The sequence below is a fragment of the Vipera ursinii genome (genome assembly GCF_947247035.1).
Source record: "Vipera ursinii genome assembly, chromosome: 6".
NCBI classification, from domain to species: domain Eukaryota; kingdom Metazoa; phylum Chordata; class Lepidosauria; order Squamata; family Viperidae; genus Vipera; species Vipera ursinii.
Window position 1 is genome coordinate 1995959 of NC_139515.1, and position 25088 is coordinate 2021046.

At 44.3% G+C, this 25088-nt stretch overlaps 1 protein-coding gene across 1 annotated transcript in view; it reads left to right on the top strand.

Moving 5' to 3' along the window:
* Positions 1 to 25088, top strand: part of LOC310642722 (von Willebrand factor-like) — a 131763-nt gene that overhangs the window by 20848 nt on the left and 85827 nt on the right. The window contains 6 exon segments of the mRNA XM_083366609.1: positions 2578 to 2581; positions 3182 to 3318; positions 7321 to 7456; positions 11372 to 11472; positions 20500 to 20695; positions 22555 to 22770. Coding sequence (XP_083222735.1) covers positions 2578 to 2581; positions 3182 to 3318; positions 7321 to 7456; positions 11372 to 11472; positions 20500 to 20695; positions 22555 to 22770 — 790 coding nt within the window.

Below are 25088 nucleotides of genomic sequence, written 5' to 3' on the forward strand. Positions count from 1 at the left end.
ATCTATCTATCTATCTATCTATCTATCTATCTATCTATCTATCTATCTATCTATCTATCTATCTATCTATCTATCTATCTACAGGGAGTGCAGAATTATTAGGCAAATGAGTATTTTGACCACATCATCCTCTTTATGCATGTTGTCTTACTCCAAGCTGTATAGGCTCGAAAGCCTACTACCAAGTAAGCATATTAGGTGATGTGTATCTCTGTAATGAGAAGGGGTGTGGTCTAATGACATCAACACCCTGTATCAGGTGTGCATAATTATTAGGCAACTTCCTTTCCTTTGGCAAAATGGGTCAAAAGAAGGACTTGACAGGCTCAGAAAAGTCAAAAATAGTGAGATATCTTGCAGAGGGATGCAGCACTCTTAAAATTGCAAAGCTTCTGAAGCGTGATCATCGAACAATCAAGCGTTTCATTCAAAATAGTCAACAGGGTCGCAAGAAGCGTGTGGAGAAACCAAGGCGCAAAATAACTGCCCATGAACTGAGAAAAGTCAAGCGTGCAGCTGCCAAGATGCCACTTGCCACCAGTTTGGCCATATTTCAGAGCTGCAACATCACTGGAGTGCCCAAAAGCACAAGGTGTGCAATACTCAGAGACATGGCCAAGGTAAGAAAGGCTGAAAGACGACCACCACTGAACAAGACACACAAGCTGAAACGTCAAGACTGGGCCAAGAAATATCTCAAGACTGATTTTTCTAAGGTTTTATGGACTGATGAAATGAGAGTGAGTCTTGATGGGCCAGATGGATGGGCCCGTGGCTGGATTGGTAAAGGGCAGAGAGCTCCAGTCCGACTCAGACGCCAGCAAGGTGGAGGTGGAGTACTGGTTTGGGCTGGTATCATCAAAGATGAGCTTGTGGGGCCTTTTCGGGTTGAGGATGGAGTCAAGCTCAACTCCCAGTCCTACTGCCAGTTTCTGGAAGACACCTTCTTCAAGCAGTGGTACAGGAAGAAGTCTGCATCCTTCAAGAAAAACATGATTTTCATGCAGGACAATGCTCCATCACACGCGTCCAAGTACTCCACAGCGTGGCTGGCAAGAAAGGGTATAAAAGAAGGAAATCTAATGACATGGCCTCCTTGTTCACCTGATCTGAACCCCATTGAGAACCTGTGGTCCAGCATCAAATGTGAGATTTACAAGGAGGGAAAACAGTACACCTCTCTGAACAGTGTCTGGGAGGCTGTGGTTGCTGCTGCACGCAATGTTGATGGTGAACAGATCAAAACACTGACAGAATCCATGGATGGCAGGCTTTTGAGTGTCCTTGCAAAGAAAGGTGGCTATATTGGTCACTGATTTGTTTTTGTTATGTTTTTGAATGTCAGAAATGTATATTTGTGAATGTTGAGATGTTATATTGGTTTCACTGGTAAAAATAAATAATTGAAATGGGTATATATTTGTTTTTTGTTAAGTTGCCTAATAATTATGCACAGTAATAGTCACCTGCACACACAGATATCCCCCTAAAATAGCTATAACTAAAAACAAACTAAAAACTACTTCCAAAAATATTCAGCTTTGATATTAATGAGTTTTTTGGGTTCATTGAGAACATGGTTGTTGTTCAATAATAAAATTAATCCTCAAAAATACAACTTGCCTAATAATTCTGCACTCCCTGTATCTATCTATCTATTATCTATCTATCTATCTATCATCTATCTATCTATCTACCTACCTACCTACCTACCTACCTACAGTGGTGGGATTCAAATAGGTGAACAACTGGTTTCTCTGTGTGGATGCCACTTCCGGAAGTCCGTTCTGGGCCTGGGCGACAAAAAATTAGCTACCGGTTCTGCCGAAATGACGTGAACCGGCTGAATGCCACCACTGCCCCTGGTCCTCCTCTTCTTTAGAGTAGACATACCCCATTCCTGCAACCATTATTCATTACTTTTTAGCCTCTAGCCCCTCAATCGTCTCTGTTGCTCTTCTCTGCACTCTTTCTAGAGTCTCAACATCTGTTTTGTATTGTGTTGACCAAAACTGATGCAGTATTCCAAGTGTGGTCTTCCCAGATATTATAAAGCGGTATCAACAATTCATAGTGATCTTGATTCTATCTTGATGCAGCCTAGAACTGCACTGGACTTTTTTTTTGGGCAGCCACAGCACACGGCTGGATCCCATTTAAGGGATTGTCCACTAGGACTCTGAGATTCCTCTCACACGTAATGCTGTTGAGTCAGTTACTACCTGTTCTATATTTGTGTATTTGGATTTCCTTGCCTAAGTGTAACACCTTGCTTTTATTACCAACGAGTTGCATTTTGTTGGCTAGGGCCCATTGCTCAAGCCTGTCAAGATCCTACTGGATCTTGAGTCTATATTCTAAAGCAGGGGTCCCCAACCCCCGGTCCGTGGACCGGTAGCGGGCTGCGGCATGCCAGCAACCAGTCCGCACAAACAAGCAAAGCCCCATCCGTGGGATGCAGACAGCACACAAACCACGCACTCTCTGGTCCACGGAAAAACCTCTCTCCACGGAACCGGTCCCTGGTGCCCAAAAGGTTGGGGACTTCTGTTCTAAACTGTTGGCTGCTCCTTCCAGTTTGGTATCCTCTGCAAATTTGATGAGTTCCCCTTCTATCTAAAGATGCTTTTCGTGAATCAGTTTTAGGTGTGAGGGGAAAGAGAAATATTTATTTATTTATTTTTATTTTAATTCCATTTATATCCCGCCCTTCTCCGAAGACTCAGGGAGGCTTACAAGCTTAGCAGCAGCCTTCATTCTATGTATATGCCTGCTTATTATGGCTTTCACACACACCCCAAGCGGCATTATAACAAAGTCAGCTTATTGCCCCCAACAATCTGGGTCCTCATTTTACCTACCTCAGAAGGATGGAAGGCTGAGTCAACCTTGAGCCTGGTGGGACCCGAACCTGCACTAATTGCAGGCAGCTGGTGTTACTTAAGGAGGCATTAGCCCACCGCTCCACCAAGGCTGGGCCAGAGAGTTTTCTGATAATGTCACTGAAATTCAGTAAAGCTTTAGACTCTGACCACAAACAAATCAAGCACGCAATTATTTGACATCGAGAACATGTGTTCCTTCTTTATTATTATTTTAACCAAAGCAGAGAATTTCGTTTAATGTAAAATTGTGACGTGCAATTTATTTGCAAGTAAGCCTTTGAATTTTCCTGTTCCAGGAGAGTGCTCTGTCACTGGCCAGTCCCATTTCAAAAGCTTTGACAACAAACATTTCACCTTCAGTGGAATCTGCCATTACTTGTTTGCTGCAGACTGCGCGGGTAGCTCCTTTTCGGTCTTCATTGAGACAGTCCAGGTAAGAGCATTTTTGTTGAAAGAGAAAATGCTGGTGGAAAAAAAAATGTGGGTACCAGGGAATAGGTCTCCGATAGAAAATCTGTAGCTCAGGGCTAGCACTGATGGTGTCACCTAGTTGGGTGATGAGATGTCTGCAAGAAAACAACCAACGTCAGACAGCACCAAGGACCCCACAGTTCTCCTCCTCCTCCTCCTCCTCCTCCTCCTCCTCCTCCTCCTCCTCCTCCTCCTCCTCTCCACAAACCCCACTACCTTCTAGCCCTGATGGTGTTACCTAGTTTGGCAATGAAACGTCTGCAAGAAAACAACCAACGTCAGAAAGCACCAAGGACCCCACAGTTCTCCTCCTCCTCCTCCTCCTCCTCCATTTGACAGATGTCACTCCCTTCTAGCACTGATGATGTTACCTAGTTGGGTCACGAAATGTCTGCAAGAAAACCACCCAGCTCATAGAGCATCACGGACCCCACAGAATAGTTCTCCATTCTCTCACCTCAAAAAAGTCAGTTCAGAGGTACGCAATCACAGCCCCAGTCCCCCCTTCCCCACCCCTAACCTTTCTCAAAGTTACCACTCATTGTAAGGTTGAAGGCAAGAAGCAAAACCATTAAATATTTGAAGATCCTCATTTTAAGAGTATTTAAGGAAGCCATATATGTGTGTTTTATTTAAACGAAAACACATTTCATTGGTGTGTTTTCCGGTGAGGCCGGTCTACCAGGGCAACCTGATCTAACCCCAAAATATGGGAAGGAGCGTACTGCTTCCTCCTACATACTGCTGCACTAGTCTCCCTTTAGTTCTTTGTCAGTGAATTTAAATTTAACCCTCAAATTTCATTTGTCTCTGAGTCCCACACAAAGGTTAAGTGTGGCTTTCATCCAGTAGCGAACATGGGATATGTGTTGTGATTCAGGGTCAGCCTGTGGGTTCAGCAGTTGGGTCGGACGACTCAGAGGAGGAGGAGGGGGGTGTTGAAGACCTTGCTGAGGGGGTTGAAGATCTTGCTGATGAGAGCCCTCAGCCAGGCCCCTCCCACCTGGTCACCACGGAGACCCAGCTGTGTGAGCCTGACAGCGTGGATGAAGATGACCCACAGCTGGCCCTGTTCAAGGACGCCCGACGCAGGAGGCAGTCAATTAGGAGTAAACAGAGGAAGGCAATGGGGCACCTCGGAAGGAGGCAGAGAGAAGCCACGCCCTGAACTGTATTTAAGGGGAATGTGTGGGAGGGCTGGTTTGCTGAAGGCAACCGCTCGGATGGTTCATGTTTGTTAAAGCTCCTGTTTCTTGGTTCGTGTCTTGTTTGTTTTTGTAGCTATAAATTTGGCAGGCGTAATTCCAGCCTCTTGCCTTATTGTAAAAGGGGTTGTCCCTGCCTTTTCTGCAGGGCCGGTAACAGGCTGGTACAGAACAATATGTGTCAAAATCTGTCTTGTGCTAAAACTGTTTTGCATCCATGCTGATGTAGAGAATCAGGAAGGAAGGAGAGGCCACAAACCCACAATTTTTCTGTTGCTTCTTTGGCAAGGGGCCTGCTGAGAAGGAATCACCCTCCTCTTTGAGAAACGGATTCGGAACTCGGAACTTCTGAGAACAGAAAATATTGTCTGTTGAAATAGGGAACGTGGGAAAGTCTTAGAAAGAGCAACGTTTTATGGCCCACAACAATAGACGTCAAGTAGGAAAGCAGAAGCTGTGAATTGTGAACAAGGAAATACACGATCAACTGAAGGACACTGATCAAGCATGATAGCATTGAGATGAACAGAACAACAGAGTTGGAAGGGTCCTTGGAGGTCTTCTAGTCCAACCCCTTGCTCAGGCAGGAGATCCTACACCATTTCAGACAAAGGGTTGTCCAATGTCTTCTTAAAAGCCTCCAGTGTTGGAACACCCGCAACTTCTGGTGGCAAGCTGTTCCACCAACTAATTAAGATTAGATTTACTCGGCAGCAGCTCAGCTCATTTACTTCACTGTGAAACCAAGTTATGGCATGGACTACAGTAGCTCGTTAATAAATGTCATTGCTTTTGGAAAACGAGCTTAGTCACAAAGCGGGTTGCAATTTTACAAATCTGGTCGCTCCTGGATGTTTTACAGTCCAGACAGTAGCTACGCGGACTAATCATGCAGTGTGACCGTTGTTTGAAAACATCTGGACAGCAGCTGATTGGGGCTACTGCCATATTCCCATCTGCAAATGGGCTGTTTCCCTTTTAACATGTGTTTCACCGAAGTATGCGTTCAATTTAGGCTGTGTCTTTCCACGTTCCTCCCCCTCACCGTGCCACGTTGTCGAGGCTGCCGGCAAAACCTAAATTCAAAATAAGAGGATAAATTAAAGTTCCCTTTGACCGATTTGCATTGGAAGCAGAGATCACCGATAGAGAACCACCATTTGTCCAAAATGGTATATAGAGTATATATAGGGGTTTGGGACTAGAAGATCTCCTTCCGACTCTGTTGTTATTCTGTAATATGGAGAAGGCCCGGCTGAAGCCAGGTTTTGAAATTTTGTTATAAGGATGGAGCAGATTGGGGCAGAGAGTAATTCCCTCAGGGTCCAAAACCAAGAGTGACAGGTGGTGTTTCTTCCAAGATGAGTTAATACCTGTAGACAGAATCTTGCCAAATTGAGGACGCTACAACACAGGTCTTCTAACTTGGCCCTTTTATGACTGGTGGACTTCAACTCCCAGAATTCCTCAGCCAGGCACGCTGGCTGAGGAATTCTGGGAGTTGAAGTCCACAAGCAGGGGTCTTCTAACTTGGCCCTTTTATGACTGGTGGACTTCAACTCCCAGAATTCCTCAGCCAGGCATGCTGGCTGAGGAATTCTGGGAGCTGAAGTCCACCAGTCATAAAAGGGCCAAGTTTGAAGACCCCTGGTCTACAATATGCTCTGTAGATGATTAGGAAAGAGCTGTCCCTGCCTTCTTTCTCTCACCCATGATATCTGAACTGAGTTGCCTCTTACTCCTCTTGGCTGCAACCCCTCCCTCCTGTAATCCCACCTCCTTACCACCTCCCATCAAAAATTCCCAGGAAAGTACCTGCAGCTGAAAATTCTTCTCCACAAACCTGAAACCAAGAGCATTTTTAACAAGACATCCTTTGGGCAGCTTAATGCTTGGGGCAAATTCACGTTGAGGTGGGGAGCTCCTAAACTCTTTAGGGTGTAGAAACTCAAGCCAGTTGCACCTGGAAGGAGGCAGCAGCTGGGACTGATCTTAAAAATGGGTGGTGGTGGTGGGGGGAGAAATGCCCAATCTATCTGAAGCATATGTGTACATTTTTCTGGTCTTGGGAACATTAAGCATGCCTGTTATCTGATCATTTCTTTGTTCTACTGTCTACATCTACAAATCTACTCTGTGGACTATTGGGAAGGAGCTGTCTTCAGCCTCTTTCTCTCACACAAAATGTCTGGGTTGAGTTGTCTCTTACTCCTCTAGAATGCAGCCCATCCCTCCTGAGGATCCACGTCCTCACCTCATTCATAGTGATATAGATTTTAATACAGATGAGAGAGAGAGAGAGGGAGGGAGAGAGAGAGAGAGAGAGAGAGAGAGAGGAGAGAGAGAAGGAGAGAGTGACAAAGAGAAGGAGAGTGACAGAGAGGGAGAGAGAGAGAGACACACAGAGAAAGAAAGAGACAGAGAGAGAAAGAGAGAGAGACAGAAACAGAAAAAGAGAGATACACAGAGAGAGAGACAGAGAAAAAAAGAGAGAAATACACACACACAGAGACAGAGAGACAGACAGAGAGACAGAGAGAGAGAGGGAGACAGAGAGGAGAGGGGGAGACAGAGAAAGAGAGAAAGTCAGAGACATAGAGAGAGAGAGAAAGAGAGAAAGAGACAAAAAGAGAGAGAGAGAGAGAAAGAGAAAGAGAAAGAGAGAGAGAGAGGGAGAGGGAGAGGTTGAGATTCCATTCCTGCCACTGAACTACCGAAGCTACATCTAAACTAAAATGTCCTTCTCCCTGTCTCTCCAGTGTGCTGATGACCGTGACGCGGTGTGCACCCGCTCAGTCTCCGTGCAGCTCCAGGAGGAGAACCTCACCATCAAACTGAAACACGGCGGAGGTGTTTCTGTGAATGGCCAAGATGTTCAGATTCCCTTCATACTAAGTGCGTAGCCTTCTTGCTCATGTCATCATCTTCTGCCTCTGCAGGAGGAAGGCGTCCAGCTCACGGGGCGGGGAACGATGGCTCCCCAAACATCTCAATCAATCAGGATACAGCTGGAAGGGCCCTTGGAGGTCTTCTAGTCCTGCCCCCTGCTCAAGCAGGAGACCCTAGACCATTTCAGACAAGGGGCTGTCCAGTCTCTTCTTAAAAGCCTCCAGCGATGAAGCACCTCAGGGTCACCTGAGTAGATATGCAAATGGGTGTGGAGCCTTCTTGGAACTCTTATCTGACGACATAGATAAGCCTCCAGTTGCCTCCTGGGGAAAAATCATCTTTGGGACAACCGGGACATGGAGGACTGAGAAGCTCCCTAGACATTCAGTGGGATAAAGAAAGTTCAGGAGGTCTTATGCAGCTTTGGAGACTTCAGATTTTGCTTCCTGGGATGGGCTAGTCCAGGGGTCTTCCAACTTGGCCCTTTGATGACTTGTGGACTTCAACTCCCAGAATTCCGCAGCCAGGCACGCTGGATGAGGAATGCTGGGAGTTGAAGTCCACCAGTCATAAAAGGGTCATAGTTCCCTCACCCTGGCTGAGGAATTCTGGGAGTTGAAGTCCACCAGTCATGAAAGGGTCATAGTTCCCTCACCCTGGCTGAGGAATTCTGGGAGTTGAAGTCCACCAGTCATGAAAGGGTCATAGTTCCCTCACCCTGGCTGAGGAATTCTGGGAGTTGAAGTCCACCAGTCATGAAAGGGTCATAGTTCCTTCACCCTGGCTGAGGGATTCTGGGAGTTGAAGTCCACAACTCCTCAAAGGGCCAAGTTGGAAGACCCCTGGGCTAGTCTGTTTCCCTCATCTCTGTTCCCCAGGATCTGGGGCACAATTGGAAACCTACAGCAGAAAGTGAAATGGATGCATCCTTGGCTTAGGAAAAAGGTTTAACTTCCAAGAGAGGCAGGGTGAAAGCAAACGAAGGGGAAATTGGACCTCTGCAAAAAAAACAACACCCAGCAACAACAGATTTTAAGGAAACCGGTCATTTGCCTTGAGCATTTGAAAATCAATTTCCAGTAACCACTAACTGCCGTGAAGAACTATGTGTTAGATCATATTCTATCCTGGAGGGGAAGCTGAAACATTTTGCTTTGTTTTCCACAACCAGCTGCTGTTTCTGGGGAAATTCGGGAAAAGAAAAATATGAGCGTGCTCCCTTCGGTTCCTTTGTCGTTGAACTGGAAGGGAGTTGTGAGTAAGGGTCACAACTGCTCCACCTCCATTTCCTTACCAGAAGGGAAGGGAGGATTGCAAAAGAACTGTGGGTGTTTTGACCTAAACGTGGCTGTCTTAAGACCTTGAGATGGCTTTCCGTAGATTGGTTCAATTTCAGACTGATTTAACCGTCATAGGTTGCTGCTGAGAATCATGCGAGTTGTCATGTGTTTTGCTGTGGTAACTTTTTTTTTTTGGAATGAGAACAAAGTTATCTGTTCCATTAGGGCAGACATGTCAAACACAAGGCCCGGGGGCCAGATCCGGCCCACGAAGTGGTTTCATGTGGCCCGCGAAGCCATCTTGGAAACAGTGAGGGAATGGCCCCCCCTGCCTTGGCCTTGGCCCAGAGACCCTCCTCCTGCCAGAGACCCTCAGATCTGTCCCACTCTTGCCCAGGCCCCCATAGGCACCCTTGATGCAAATCATGTAGAGCTAGCCATGGCCACCCAGTAGGCCATACGTACTCCAGCCATGGCCACCCAATAGGCCCCGCCCACCCTGGCCATACCCACCCGGCCCCTTGAGGGCAACCGCAATGCTGATGCGGCCCTCCATGAAATTGAGTTTGACACCTCTGCATTAGGGCCTTTAACTGTAGAGCACCTGGGTATTTTTTTAACAGAATAACAGAGTTGGAAGGGACCTTGGAGGTCATCTAGTCCAACCCCCTGCTCAGGCAGGAAACCTTATATCATTTCAGACAAATGACTGTCCATCTCTTCTTAAAAACCTCCAGTGATTGAGCACCCACAACTTCTGAAGCCAAGCCATTCCATCAATTAATTGTTCTAACTGTGAGGAAATGCCTCCTTAGTTCCAGGTTGCTTCTCTCCTTGATGAGTTTCCATCCGTTGCTTCTTGCCCTGCCTTCGGGCGCTTGGGAGAATAGCTTGACTCCCTCTTCTTTGGGGCAGCCCCTGAGATATTGGAAGACTGCTATCGCATCTTTAAATCATCTACACCTCCCTGCTGGCTAGCAAATAAGTGGACAGGCTTTGATCAGGACTGGGAAGGCTGCATATGTGGACACATGATATTTTATTTATTAGATTTACATCCTGCCTTTATTATTGTATAAGTAACTCAAGGCAACAAACATTGAGATTTTGGCAAAAGTGCAGAGAAGAGCAACTAAGAGGATCCAAGGCCTGGAGACTAAAGCATACGAAGAACGGCTGCAGGACTTGGGTTTGGCTAGTCTAAAGGAAAGAAGGAACAGGGGTGACTTGATAGCAATGTTTCAATATTTGAGGGGCTGCCACAAAGAAGAGGGGGTCAACCTATTCTCCAAAGCACCAGAAGGCAGAAAAAACAATGGTTGGAAACTGACCAAAGAGAGAAGCAACCCGGAATTAAGGAGAAACTTCCTAACAGGGAGGACAATCAACCAGTGGAACAGCTTGCCACCAGAAGTTGTGTCTCCTCCATCACTGGAGGTTTTCAAGAAGAGACTAGACAGTCACTTGTCTGAAGAGGTATAGGTTCTCCTGCTGGAGCAGGGGGCTGGACTAGAAGACCTCCAAGGTCCCTTCCAACTCTATTCTCTCCATACTCTATACCGGAGGTCTTCCAACTTGGCCCTTTGATGACTTGTGGACTTCAACTCCCAGAATTGCTCAGCCATTGTGCCTGACTGAGGAATTCTGGGAGTTGAAGCCCACGAGTCATCAAAGGGCCAAGTTGGAAGACCCCTGGGCTACGTTAAATTAACTGAGCTTCATTTTTTACTCAAATGATCAAGCACTAGGTTTTGTTTGCACCCAGCATTGAAAAACTCCTGGGGGAGGGGGAAGCTCTGAAGCCTTTATTATTATTATTATTATTATTATTATTATTATTATTATTATTAATAATAATAATAATAATAATAATAATAATAATAATAATAATAATAATAATAATAATAATTTTATTTATATACCGCCCTCCCGAAGGACTCAGGGCGGTGAACAGGGCAATGCATGTTAAAAGACAAAATACAAAATACAAAAATTAAAAAAGATTAAACAGAATGCCCACAACTCTTACAATAAGTTAAAACACAATAAAAAAAGTTAAAACACATTAATAAAACCCAAACCCATCACCCATCATGCCAGGCCAGCTTGTTCGAAGAGGTAAGTCTTTAGATCGCGCCGGAAGGAGCGGAGGTCAGGCGCCATCCTGAGCTCAACCGGAAGATGGTTCCATAAATCCGGAGTATTCCATAAATACTCCCCACCCCCTTATTAACTTTTTGCTTCTTGGAAAGAGAAATTATTATTATTATTTTTGGATGGTCTTTGTTTCTTTAGAAAGGGAGGAGCAGCATCAATTGACTTGATGCAGTTTCTGCTGTGATGACCTCCAGCTGCTGAATTTGCAGTAAAAAAAGGGTTAAAGAAGGAACCTTAGCAATTTCAGATGTTTAAAACAGGAGAAGCAATATATACATGCTTTATACAAGCAAAGGCACGTAGAACTCTTGCTGGTTTCTTAGGAGACTTCCAACGGAATTGCAGTTTTTTTTCCTTCCTTTTTGTTGGAAGAATGAGCTTCCAGGGATCAAATGAGGTCAATCCTGGTTGCCTTTTTCACAGAAGGGGAGTCTGGAAGGGCCATTGGCTGAGTTGCTAATGGCCGTGCCCTTGTTTCTTCCAGATGCCCTGCACATCCAGCATACGGTGCTGCCAGCTGTTCGCCTCAGCTATAAGGAGAATATGCATCTGGACTGGGACGGGCTGGGAACCCTTGTAATGAAGGTAAGAGTAAATTTTTCCTTCTTTCTCCTGTGTTTCCATATTTTTTTTAAGGAGAAAAACCACACAATACAATAACAGAGTTGGAAGGGACCTTGGAGGTCTTCTAGTCCAACCTTCCTGCTCAGGCAGGAAACCCTGCACCATTTCAGACAAAGGGCTGTCCAGTCTCTTCTGAAAAACTTCCAGTGTTGGAGCATCCACAGCTTCTGGAGGCAGGTGGTTCCACTGGTTCATTGTCCTCGCTGTCAGGAAATTTCTCCTTAGTTCAAGCTAGGTTACCCGACCGTGGCTTGTTGGAAAATCTGAGCATGGAGCAACGTCTGGCATTTAGACACTGGGTTCACACGTCAAAACTGTCCTGTTTTGTTTCCCAAACATTTCTCTGTAATAAAGTGTCTCAGCCTTGAGGACGCAACTTTGGGACCTTTGGCTGGGACCCAGTTGAGTCATTTCCCTGGAATTTCCTTGGACTAAAGTAAGGATGCAGTTAGCTGACAGGATAACCCTGAATGCACAAGGGTGTGTGTGTGTGAGAGAGAGAGAGAGGGGGAGAGAGAGAGAGAGAGAAGAGAGAGAGAGAGAGAGAGAGAGAGAGAGAGAGAGAGAGGGAGAGGGAGAGAGAGAGTGTGTGTAGGGGTGGCTGGCATATTGATTTTTCTCCCTGTGCCCAGCTGAGGGAGGGTGGTGAGGTCAAGTCATACATGTATGATTCAGGATCTCGCCAAGAGGACTCCAGGTGGCAGCAAATTGACTCAATCCTGTCTTGGGCGCCATCTAGTAGCTCTCCTGATTTTGCAGCCCACCTCAGGGTCAATAAATGTCATTTAGACTTCAAAATTGCAATCCCTTTTATAACTATGTGGAGTAAGGGTCACTGGGGTTTTCCTTCTGGATAGACAGGATCCCTGCAAAATATTTACCACCTGCCGCACTTCATCCAGAAAGTCTTTTTTCTTTGCTGTGGGAGGGAAAAAACAACAACAACCTATTCTCTATGTTTAAATTCAAAAGGTCAGTCTCTGGTAAATTGCTCTAGGTAGCAGGTTTAGATCCTCCATAGCTCTTCCTACAATGTTTTGCTTGCTAATTAATATACTACTCTTCTAAGGAGAAACTTCCTGACAGTGAGGACAATCAACCAGTGGAACTGCTTGCCTCCAGGAATTGTGGGCGCTCCATCACTGGAGGTTTTTAGGAAGAGACTGGACAGTCACTTGTCTGAAATGGTGTAGGCTCTCCTGCTTGAGCAGGGGGGTGGACTAGAAGACCTCCAAGGTCCCTTCCAGCTTCTACTCTACTCTACTCTACTCTACTCTACTCTACTCTACTCTACTCTACTCTACTCCACTCTATCTACTCTACTGTACTGTACTGTACTGTACTGTACTGTACTGTACTGTACTGTACTCTACTCTACTCTACTCTACTCTACTCTACTCTACTCTACTCTACTCTACTCTACTCTACTTTACTCTTCACAGCCCGGAACTTAAGATTCTGCATGGCAAGGTGTAAGGTTTGATTTTTCCTTGAGACAGCCCATGTAAGACACATGGGTGTAATTCCCATTGATTTCAGTGGAACCTACTTCTGGGTACACCGACATAGATGGTGAAATCCCATTTCTTCTCTACCAGGTAGATTCCAGCTTTTAACCTGAACATAAAACAGTGGCAGTAATAAAATTAGCCTTTGAGCTTGATTCTTGGGCTAGCAGACCATGGGCTATTGGCTCCTGTCTGTTCCACGTTTATAATAAAATAAGAGTTGGAAGGAATGTTTGAGGGCTTCTAGCCCAACCTCCTGCTCAAGTAGGAGACCCTATACCATTTCAGAAAAAAAGCAAAAAGATTGTCCAGTCTCTTTTTAAAAACCTCCGGTGATGGAGCACCCACATTTATTTATTTTTTTTTTTTTTAAATTCCATTTATATCCCGCCCTTCTCCGAAGACTCAGGGCGGCTTACAAGCTTAGCAGTAGCCTTCATTCTATGTATATGCCTGCTTCTTAGGGCTTTCACAGTGGCATTATTACAAAGTCAGCTTAATTGCCCCCAACAATCTGGGTCCTCATTTTACCTACCTGGGAAGGATGGAAGGCTGAGTCAACCTTGAGCCTGGTGGGACTCGAACCTGCACTAATTGCAGGCAGCTGGTGATACTTAAGGAGGCATCAGCCCACTGCTCCACCAAGGCTCTTACATTGTCTGAAGGCAACTTGTTGCACTGTTTACTAATTGTTCTCGCTTTCAGGAAATTTCTCCTTAGTTCTAGGTTGCTTCTCTCCTTGATCAGTTTCCATCCATTGTTTCCTGTCCTCAAGTACTTTGGAGAACAGGTTGACCCCCCCCCCCCCCGTTCTTTGTGGCAGCTACTCAGATATTGCAACAGTGCTATCATCTCTCCTCTAGTCCTTCTCTATAGTAGACTACTACACATCCCTAATTCCTGCAACCGTTCTTTGTATGTTTTAGCCGCCAGCCCCCTGATCATCTTTGTTGGTCTTCTCTGCACTCTTTCCAGAGTCTCAACATCTTTTATGTATCATGGTGACCAAAACTGGACGCAGTATTCCAGGTGTGGCCTTAGGGTTTCATGTGATCTTGTTTCTATCCCACTGTCAATGCAGCCTAGGATTGTGCTGGCTTTTTTTATGCATGACTAAGATGAAAATTCAGATCTTTCGTTGTAAAAAAAACAAAAGCTTCCTTGTTTTGTACAGTTTTGTTTATTATTGAAGACAAAAGTTCTTCAGGTACAAAAAACAATTCTGCGTTAATCCTCAGGCCCTATAAGAGACAGGAAATAAATTTAGTTGAAGTTTGGAGTGCATGGGATAAGGTCATGTTGATTGAATTGTCCCTTTTCCCATCTACCACCATAAATTGGATGCATAAAGCAAGTTCCTAGGCTGAAATATCTCAAGAGCTGGGAAGACGTCAAATGTTTATTTCTTTTTTCAAAAGACGAAGACTTACTGTTGACTTCATGAAACCATCTACGTAGGGGTTTTTTTGGCAATCCCACCTAAGTGCTTTCTTGTTCTATCCTGAACTATTATTAATTTTTTGCTGGTTTTCTAACCAAGGACTAATGAAATGTCCAAAATGACTCAATTTTTATACTTGGATAAGATTGATCAGTAGAATTCCTGATTGTTTTTCAAAAAAACATGGAAATAATAATAATAATAATAATAATAATAATAATAATAATAATAATAATAATAATAATAATAATAATAATAATAAGTTGGAAGGGACCTTGGAGGTCATCTAGTCCAACCCCCTGCTAAGGCAGGAAACCCTATACCATTTCAGGCAAATGGCTGTCCAGTCTCTTCTTAAAAACCTCCAGTGTTGGAGCATTCACCGCCTCTGGAGGCAGGTTGTTCCACTGGTTAATTGTTCTCACTGTCAGGAAGTTTCTCCTTAGTTCTAGGTTGCTTCTCTCCTTGGCTAGTTTCCATCCGTTGCTTCTTGTCCTCCTTTCAAGTGCTGGTATAGAAATGTTTGTATGACATGTTGAACTTAAATAAATTGATCCCATTTTGCCTTACATTTGGGCAACTCCAGGAAGTTTGGTTAGGCACAGAATAGTGTACGAGCTTAGAATGTTGAGTTTAGAATTTCTTAAACCATGGTTAAGAGTTTCACGTGGATACAGCCTTTGACAGCATTTCTCACTCTGTACATGTTCTTTCAGTCGTTGCAGAAAACATGGAGTTGAGGGTGAGGAATGAGGTAAAAGAATAACTGGCAAGATGGGTGTTATGCTATATTGTATAGCGTGCACTTATATAACAGAATTGGAAGGGACCTTGGAGGTCTTCTAGTCCAGCCCTCTGCACAAGCTGGAAACTCTACACCATTCTGGACAAATGCCCAATCTCTTTTTAAAAGCTTTTAGTGTTGGAGCACCCACAACTTCTGGAGGCAACTTCTGTTATATTGGTTAATTGTTCTGTCAGGAAGTTTCTCCTTAATTCCAGGTTGCTTCTCTTCTTGATTAGTTTCCATCCGTTGCTTCTTCTTGTCCTGCCTTCAGGGGCTTTGGAGAATAGCTTGACTCCCTCTTCTTTGGGGCAGCCCCTGAGATACTGGAAGACTGCTATCCTGTCCCCCCTCGTCCTTCTCTTCATTAAGCTAGACATGTCTAATTTCTGCAGCTGCTCTTCGTAATACATATATTCATATAAGGTACATAATTATAACTTTAAATAAAAATAGCACATTTTTTTCTGCAAGAAACCAATAAACTCTGTGGGCGAATTCTAACGTTTCATTATTGCAGAAAAGACTAGCCAGGATGTAAGACTCGGGGAATCTCAAGCAGACTGCTTTTTTAGCATCGCTAAAACTTCAATAGCAACTGCTTTTCCTGGAGCACGTTATACTTCACGATTCTTGCATGTAGATTTGTCTCATTAAAGAAGGCCAAATAATAGTGAAATTCTACACTGTCCCCCTACTCTCTCTCTCTCCTCTCTTTATATTTTCTTTCCATGAAATTATGAGTAAAAGATTCTTGTTTACATCATTTCCTGTTCCAATTTGCTCTTAAAGGTCACTTGTGTTTTCTTGTATGATGGCTTTTTTCCTTGATTTCAAAAGATGACGATCCGTGCTAATTGTTATTACATTAAAATAGATGGGGTTTTCTTTTGGGGGGGGGGGTTTAACCTTGATCAGGAACTTCTCTGTGGGTTTGCAGAATTGGGAGAATTCTTTTTTCAAGCCAAGGAAGAATTTCCTCAGATTCAAATCACTGTCAGGACCAGTTGCAGAATTAGAAACCAACTGGCCAACTCCGAAAGGATCTGTGCCACATTTGGCCCATTTTGCAGAGCTAAATAAACAATTTGAACTTGAGGGGGAAGCCAGGGCTAATTGTAGAGGCACATCAAAAACCTTGCAATGCGTGGTTTTCTAGTTTGCAGATGTGTGGTTATTATCCACAAATAATCAAGATCACGTGAGGTATTACTACCGCTTTATAAAGCCCTAGTGAGGCCACACCTGGAATACTGCAGCCAGTTTTGGTCACCCTATCACAAAAAAGATATTGAGAGTTTGGAAAAAAAATCAGAGAAGAGCAACTAAGACGATCCAAGGCCTGGAGACCAAAACATACAAAGAACGGCTACGTTCTTTCCCATGCATCATCTAATTTTCCCCTGGGTTTCCCCCCCCCCCCAAATGCTTCTGTTTCTTCACCATTGGTGGATGGTTGCTTTGGAGGATGAAAAAATAATTTAGGACCAGGGCACAACAGGAGGCAGTGCCAAACATGTTAGACAATTGGGGGAAGTGAGTCATTCCCAATGAACACAGCAGACATATTTATGACAAATGTTGCATAATCTGAGTTTCCTGCTACGTTCTCAAACAATGGCATCTTTTCCCTCCATGCCCTTCCCAACCTTCGATGGTCAGCCACTGTTTTCAACAAATACACTGAAATATATATTGGAAAATATTATGAAAAAATAGAGAAGTTCCTAAAAATCCCAGAAATCCCTTTTTCCCCCTCTCCAATTACAGCATTATTTAATATGCCCCGTCTCCCTTTTCTCGCAGTTGATAACCATGATATATTTAGTATTAATATCAAAACAGTAACTCTTTTGTAGAAACTATTCTTTTTTTTTTTTTTTGAAAATGTTTAAATTTGCCTGGAGCTTTTATCTGCATAGAAGTAAATCTGTCTAAACTGAGTAGAGTTTTATAGTACATAAGCTTAAAGGAATGAAGCAAATTAAGCTTATATAAGCTTAAAGGAATGAAGCAAATTAAGCTTATAATATATAAGCTTAAAGGAATGAGCAGTCTTTTGCACATTTACTCAGTAGGGAGACTCGTTGAGTTCAGTGGAAGCTGCTCCCTGATAATTAATGGACGGCATTGCGTCTTTTATCTGACTTTGGAATAGCCTAAGCCCAGCGTCATGGAACTGGGTGCAAGCCATTGAAGTCTTGAAAAGCAGGTTGGTTCATTTGAATCTAAGGCTGTTGGGGAGACAGCGATAAAGATCCCCCAAATTTCTCCCGCTTTGGAGGATCACACCGTTGGGAAGCACCCAGCCTGGGCGGGAGGAGGGATCAAGTGCAGACATAGCCTGGAGTCGCTGCGCCACTACAAAAGAACTAGGACTGACTCTTAAGTTCCTTGAAACCTTATCTAATTGTTCTCAAGCGAAAGCTACCAGCCTATAATAGAGTTTCCTTTATTACAGGCAGAACATAATAAAGGAGTTAGCTTGGACTCCGCACACGTGGGTCTGGTTGTTTGTGCTTCACACACACACACACACACACACACACACACACACACACACACACCTCAAAGCGAAATGAAGAGCGAAACCGGAAGAGAACTGCATACTAGCAATAAATAAATAAAAACCAGAAGCGTCTCACTTTCAATAAGACGCTTTAATTGGAAAAGCTGTTACCAGACTCCACCTAAATCAATTAGAGATATCCTTTAAGTGTTGTTGTTGTTAGTTGCGAAGTCATGTCCGACCCATCGCGACCCTATGGACAACGTTCCTCCAGGCCTTCCTGTCCTCTATCATCTTCTGGAGTCCATCTAATCTCACGCCTCCTGTTTCAGTGACTCCATCCAGCCACCTCATTCTCTGTCCTTTAAGTAGCCAGCACTAAAATATACAGTTAGTTCTTGACTTCGCAGCCACATCTGGACCCAAAATTTTGGTTGCTAAGCGAGATAGCAGTTAAGCAAGTTTTGCCCCATCTTATGACCGTTAGGCCAATCGCTGCAGTTGATAAGTTAGTAACCTGGCTGGGAAGTGGATCCGGTTCCCCCCCCCCCGTTGACTTTGCTTGTCGGAAGGTCGCAAAAGGGGATTGCGTGAATCCCCCCCCCGGGGTGCCGCAACCGTCCTACGTATGAGTCAGTTCTAAGTTTGAACCGTTCTAAGTTTGAACCATCACTAAATGTAAATTTGTAAATGCAGGACTATGTGTGAAGAATTTTCCATTGTGGGGTGTAAGTGATCGATACAGGCTCAGTTAAGACCAACTGCTGTGGGCAAAATATAAATCCTTCCGTGAGACTTTTTTTTTTTTGAACTTTTATCCCAAAAGAAGAAGATCCTGAATTTAAGATACTCCACCCCCCTCACCTCCATGGCATAAGCAGACAGGAAAAACCTGCGTTTCTACTCTCACATTTTCAGTAACTGCGGAGTTTTAGAAGTAAATAATGAGGCTGTGTGTGTGGTTTTGCTTTTTAGCAAATCCCCTGCAAAGTCGCGTGCTTCACAGAGAGGCGGACACAGAGATGGGGTAACGATGAGTTTATTCAGAACAGAACAAACTGGGGAAACAGGGAAGCCTGGCGTCTATTTGTACCTGCCCAGGTGGATGGCATCCAATCAGTTCAAACCTGGGATTCCTGCCAGTGCAGGTGACAATGGGTTTGGATCCTGGCTCCCCGCCAGGCTGACCATGCCTGGAGCTGTCAACAGCTTAACTCATTAGGCTTATCCTGCGTGAGCAGTCATCGCCCGGAGCTGTCCAACCCCTCTGCTGATCTGCACCATCAGCCTCCTGCTGTGCTGTCCTTTGTGTATGCTGGGAGGCATACACTGCATCCCCAACTGCTTGTTGGGTCCAAACAATTGGGGAAGGTCCCAGAAGGCACCCTGAACACGGGAAGACTTTTTTTTTGTGGCGATGTTTGTGTTTCACAATGTTTTTTTTTTCTCTCTGTCCCTCTTTCAGCAAAACAATTGCCGTTTTAGGGTCTTGTAGAAAATTCACTTTTTCTTCCATCTGGGATTTCCCGGAATGAACGCGAGAGGCATGTGTTTTCACTCTTCCCCCATTCCCTTTTTTAAAAAAATTAAGAATTAGGGAATGTACATCTGTTTTAATTATGAGCCTCTTAAAGAGATCTTTTGGTGTAAGAAGCCGTCTGTAAGCACAAGTGCTCCTCGGACTTACAACCGTCCCCTTAGTGACGGTTCAAAGTTAACGACGGCACTGGGGAAAAAAGGTTTTTCACACTTAACGACCGTTGCAGCCTTCCCCCGTGGTCACATGATCAAAAGTCAGATGCTGGGCAACTGACTCATATTTACGTGATCCCCTTTTTGCTGCCATCTGGCAAGCAAAGCCAATGGGGGAAAGCCAGATCCACTTAACAACCGTGTTTCTCGCTTAACAGCCTCAATGATTCCACTTAACAACTGTGGAAAGAAAGTTCATAACATGGAGCAAAATTCACTTAAACAATGTTTCACTTAACGACCGTTAAGTGAACTGTTATGTGTGATTGAAATTAATTTGTAATACTTTTATGGGCAATATTGGAGTAGGTAATAGAATATAAGAACATAAGAATGATGTGACTATATAATTTTTTTTTTAAGTTTGGAAGTAATCTATGGTATTTTAACTTGTATAATATATTAGGATAATATGAATTTAAAGCTTAGTTGGGAAGAAGAACAGCGTTAGACAATTGATATTAATTGGTTTATTTGTGATTGTTTTTATTGGGTAGATTGAAAAGTATTATCTTGTTTTTGAATAATTATTGATATGATATATATATATATGTTTGGAGTTTATCTATATGAGTTAAAGTTCGATAGTCTATATAGTTCAGGATTGTTTGCGTAAGCTAGATTATGATTGTTAGTATTTTTATACCCTGTATTCTGCTCTGGGAAGTGGGGGGGGGAGGGGAAAGGGAGGGTGGGGTTGGGGAGGGGGCTGGGGGGGGTTTCTTTCCTTTTTTTTCTTTTTCTTTCTTTTTGTTTTTGTTTTTGTTGTTTGTTAAAGTTAAAATGTATTCTAAAACTTTTTAATAAAAAAACTGTCGTAAGACAAACGCTACCTAGATGTCAAATAAATGCGATTATTAACCCCAGGCATGTTTAGTGGACGTTTCCAGTTGTGTACAACTATTTTATTTTTTTGATTCGTTTTCTTTTTCAAACTCCTGCAAAGGAAAATAAGCTTTTTCCCCCTTTCCCCCCCCCCCCACCTTTGTTCTAGTTATCTTCAGAATACACGGAACAGACTTGTGGTCTGTGTGGCAATTACAACGGCAACCAAGGAGATGATTTTCTCACTCCTTCTGGGCTGGTGGAAACCCTTGTGGAGGACTTTGGAAATTCTTGGAAGCTGAAGGGGGACTGTGAAGATCTGCAAAAACAAGACAGCAATTCCTGTAGCCTCAATCCCCGTTTAGGTAGGCGTGCTTGCGACAGAGCCCTCGTGGGCTGTGACGAAAAATAGCAGGGTCTTATTTTAATCCAGCAGAGAGTTTTGCGCACGTTAAAGGCAGACACAATTCTCCCGATGCACCTTTGAGGGACAAGAGTCCACGCCGCTCCGTGCATTAAATCAGGATTCTGGTTTAGGCGCTGGATTGTCGCTTTTAGCACGGCCAAAGCGGGACGTGATTAAATGCATAATACCCACTTTTTGCATTAGAACGAGTTTTGATATTATCTTGGCCCAACCTTCTTCTTCTTTTTTTTCCTGGCTGGGCCCACTTTTGGAATGTTGCTTTGGCAGGCTACCCAAGGCTACACACACACACAACAAAAAGGTGAAAGGTTATTTCTTACCTCTCCCCAGTGCATACCGTTAAAAAAAATACTTAAAAAGAGATTTCCCGATTTGGTTTCTCTGCCTGCATCTCTCTGCCCCGTGCTCTTCGATATTTTCACCAATGATTTGGACGAGGGGATAGATGGGGAACTCATCAAATTTGCAGATGACACCAAACTGGCAGGAATAGCCAACACTCCAGAAGACAGGCTTAAAATACAGAAGGGCGCTATCTAAAAAAATGGAACTCAATGTTGAAAAAAAGAAAGGTCCTAAATTTAGGTAAGAAAAACCAAATGTACAGGTGTAGTATAGATGGTTCCTTGCTCAATAGTGGCAACTGTGAGAGGGATCTCGGAGTCCTAGTGGACAATCGCTTAAACAGGAGCCAGCCTTGTGCTGCAGCTGCCAAAAAAGCCAACACAGTGCTAAGCTGCATTAACAGAGGGATAGAATCAAGATCATGTGAAGCGTTAATACCACTTTACAAGGCCTTGGTAAGGCCACACTTGGAATACGGCATCCGGTTTTGGTCACCACGATGTAAATAAGATGTCGACACTCTAGAAAGGTTACAGAGAAGAGCAACAAAGATGATTAGGGGACTGGAGGCTAAAACATATAGGGAACAGTTGCTGGAATTGGGTATGTCTAGTTTAATGAAGAGAAAGATGAGGAGTGACATGATAGCTGAGTTCCAATATCTCAGGGGTTGCCCCAAAGAAGAAGGAGTCAAAGCCCTGAAGGCAGGAGAAGAAGCAACGGATGGAAACTAGTCAAGGAGAGAAGCAACCTGGAACTAAGGAGGAATTTCCTAACAGTGAGGACAATTAACCAGTGGAACAACCTGCCTCCAGAAGCTGTGAATGCTCCAACACTGGAAGTTTTTAAGATGAGACTGTACAGCCAGTCTGAAACAAATGGCTGTCCAGTCTCTTCTTAAAAACTTCCAGTAATGGAACATTCACAGCTTCTGGAGGCAGGTTGTTCCACTGGTTAATTGTTCTGACTGTCAGGAAATTTCTCCTTAGTTTTATAGTTGCTTCTCTCCTTGACTAGTCTCCATCCGTTGCTTCTTGTCCTGCCTTCAGGCGCTTTGGAGAATAGCTTGACTCCCTCTTCTTTGGGGCAGCCCCTGAGATACTGGAAGACTGCTATCCTGTCCCCCCTCGTCCTTCTCTTCATTAAACTAGACATGCCCAATTCCAGCAACCGTTCCTTGTATGTTTTAGCCTCCAGTCCCCTGATCATCCTTGTTGCTCTTCTCTGCACTCTTTTTCCAGAGTCTCAACATCTTTTCTACATCATGGTGACCCAAACTGGATAAACAAGCAAGGCTGATCAGCAATAATGATCCGAGCCCCTCTTTGAGGGAGACGGGCGTTTTCGAAACATAAGTAAAAGAATCCCTCAATGCTCAAAGCAGCACAGTCATTAGTGATGGGTTGCAATTCGTGCTCCGTGGCTCCGGCGTTGAACCTGCTTTCCTTGCAGCCAGGTACGCAGACAGCTCCTGCTCCATCCTGCTGTCAGCCCTGTTTGGGCCCTGCCACCCTGAGGTCAGCCCTTCCCCCTACCTGAAGAACTGCCGCTACGACGTTTGCGCCTGTTCGGATGGGAGAGACTGCCTGTGCGCGGCGGTCTCGGCCTACGCCATGGCTTGTGCCCGCAAAGGAGTGCTGATCGACTGGAGGAAGCCGGAGTTTTGCGGTAGGTGCTGCTTGACCAAACTTGGGTTCAAATAAAGTCAGGTCTGGGACTGGGTTATTAATGTGCAGCGATGTTCTGTGAATGTGTAGCACTAAAATGTTTCTCACTCACTTCAGTGGAAGATTTGAATCAAGGAGGCTATCTATCTATATCTATCTATCTATCTATCTATCTATCTATCTATCTATCTATCTATCTATCTATCTATCTATCTATCCATCCACTTCTTCATCCCTCCATCCCCATCTATCCATCCCTCCTTCATCTATCTATCTATCTATCTATCTATCTATCTATCTATCTATCTATCTATCTATCTATCTATCTATTGTCTATCCCCCCATCCATCCATCCCATCTATCCATTCCTCCTTCCCTCTAACCCATCCATCCATCCTTCCCTCTAATCTATCTATCTATCTATCTATCTATCTATCTATCTATCTATCTATCTATCTATCCTTCCACTTCTTCATCTCCATCCCCATCTATCCATCCCTCCTCTATCTATCTATCTATCTATCTATCTATCATCTATCCCCCATCTCTCCATCCCATCTATCCATTCCTCCTTTCCTCTAATCCATCCATCCATCCATCCATGTATCCATCCATCCTTCCCTCTAATCTATCTATCTATCTATCTATCTATCTATCTATCTATCTATCTATCTATCTATCTATCTATCTATCATCTTCTATCATCCATCCCCCAAGTCATAAAAGGGCCAGGTTTGAAGACCCCTGAGTTAGACTGAAAGATTTAAAGCTCCTTGCAGAATTGCCTGAGAGGATCACATTTTACCAAGAAGTATTAAACCATAATAAAGCTTTCTAGTTTTATTCTGAGGTTTTTTATTTTTATTTTAATGGACTCCTTTCAACATCTGTAGGCCTGGAAGCAGAGCGTGATGCTACCGCTCGTGTGCTCTCTGTTCTCTTCTATTATTTATGCTTTCCTTGAATCTTTTTTTAAAAATTATTCTGAGCCTTATAAAACTATGTGACGTTTGGCAGCACGAGAAGGGAATGAAAACCGAGAGGGGATCAAAGATCCTTGGGTGGCAAATGCTGCAATTCAACTCAGGCTCCTTCATAATTAATCTTCTGCTGATGCTGCTTCTCTCCATGGGGAAGCACATTAGGTCTCCCTCAAGTAAAGATACTCTTCCACCAGCACATCCGTCGAAACTTCACCCCACAGTGTTGAGCCCTCAGCTATCTCCCACCGGAGTAGGGAAAATGTTGTCCTCTCCAAAGCATGGCTGGATGGAGATTTGAACTGGTATATTTTGCAAAACTTGGGCTGATGGACCGATTCATCAAACGTTGACAGCTTTCTCTGGAGAGAGAGACATTTTTTCCCCTGTAGCCAATGGAATAAAAGCAGAAGGTTGACCTTTTGTGGTTATTTGTTTGTTTGGTGAGAATTTATATGGCCACCCACTCATTCTCAGTCTGGGTGGCTTATAATGCAACCAAGGAGAATATCTGTAGCTCAGGGTTGAACTGTGGGGCCCTTGGTGCTCTCTGAGTTTGGCTGTTTGCTTGCAGATGTTTCATGGCCCAAACTAGGTAATGTCATCAGTGCTAGAAAGGAGTAGGGTTTGTGGAATGATAGAGGAGGAGGAGGAGGAGGAGGAGGAGGAGGAGGAGGAGGAGGAGGAGGAGGAGGAGGAGGAGAACTGTGGGGTCCTTGGTGCTCTCTAAGTATGGCTGTTTTCTTGCAGACGTTTCATGACCCAAACTAGGTAACGTCATCAGTGCTAGAAAGGAGTAGTGGTTGAGGAATGATGGTGGAGGAGGAGGAGGAGGAGGAGGAGGAGGAGGAGGAGGAGGAGGAGGAGGAGAACTGTGGGGTCCTTGGTGCTCTCTAAGTATGGCTGTTTTCTTGCAGACGTTTCATGACCCAAACTAGGTAACGTCATCAGTGCTAGAAAGGAGTAGGGTTTGTGGAATGATAGAGAAGGAGGAGGAGGAGGAGGAGGAGGAGGAGGAGGAGGAGGAGGAGGAGGAGGAGGAGGAGGAGAACTGTGGGGTCCTTGGTGCTCTCTAAGTATGGCTGTTTTCTTGCAGACGTTTCATGACCCAAACTAGGTAACGTCATCAGTGCTAGAAAGGAGTAGGGTTTGTGGAATGATAGAGAAGGAGGAGGAGGAGGAGGAGGAGGAGGAGGAGGAGGAGGAGGAGGAGGAGGAGGAGGAGAACTGTGGGGTCCTTGGTGCTCTCTAAGTATGGCTGTTTTCTTGCAGACGTTTCATGACCCAAACTAGGTAACGTCATCAGTGCTAGAAAGGAGTAGGGTTTGTGGAATGATAG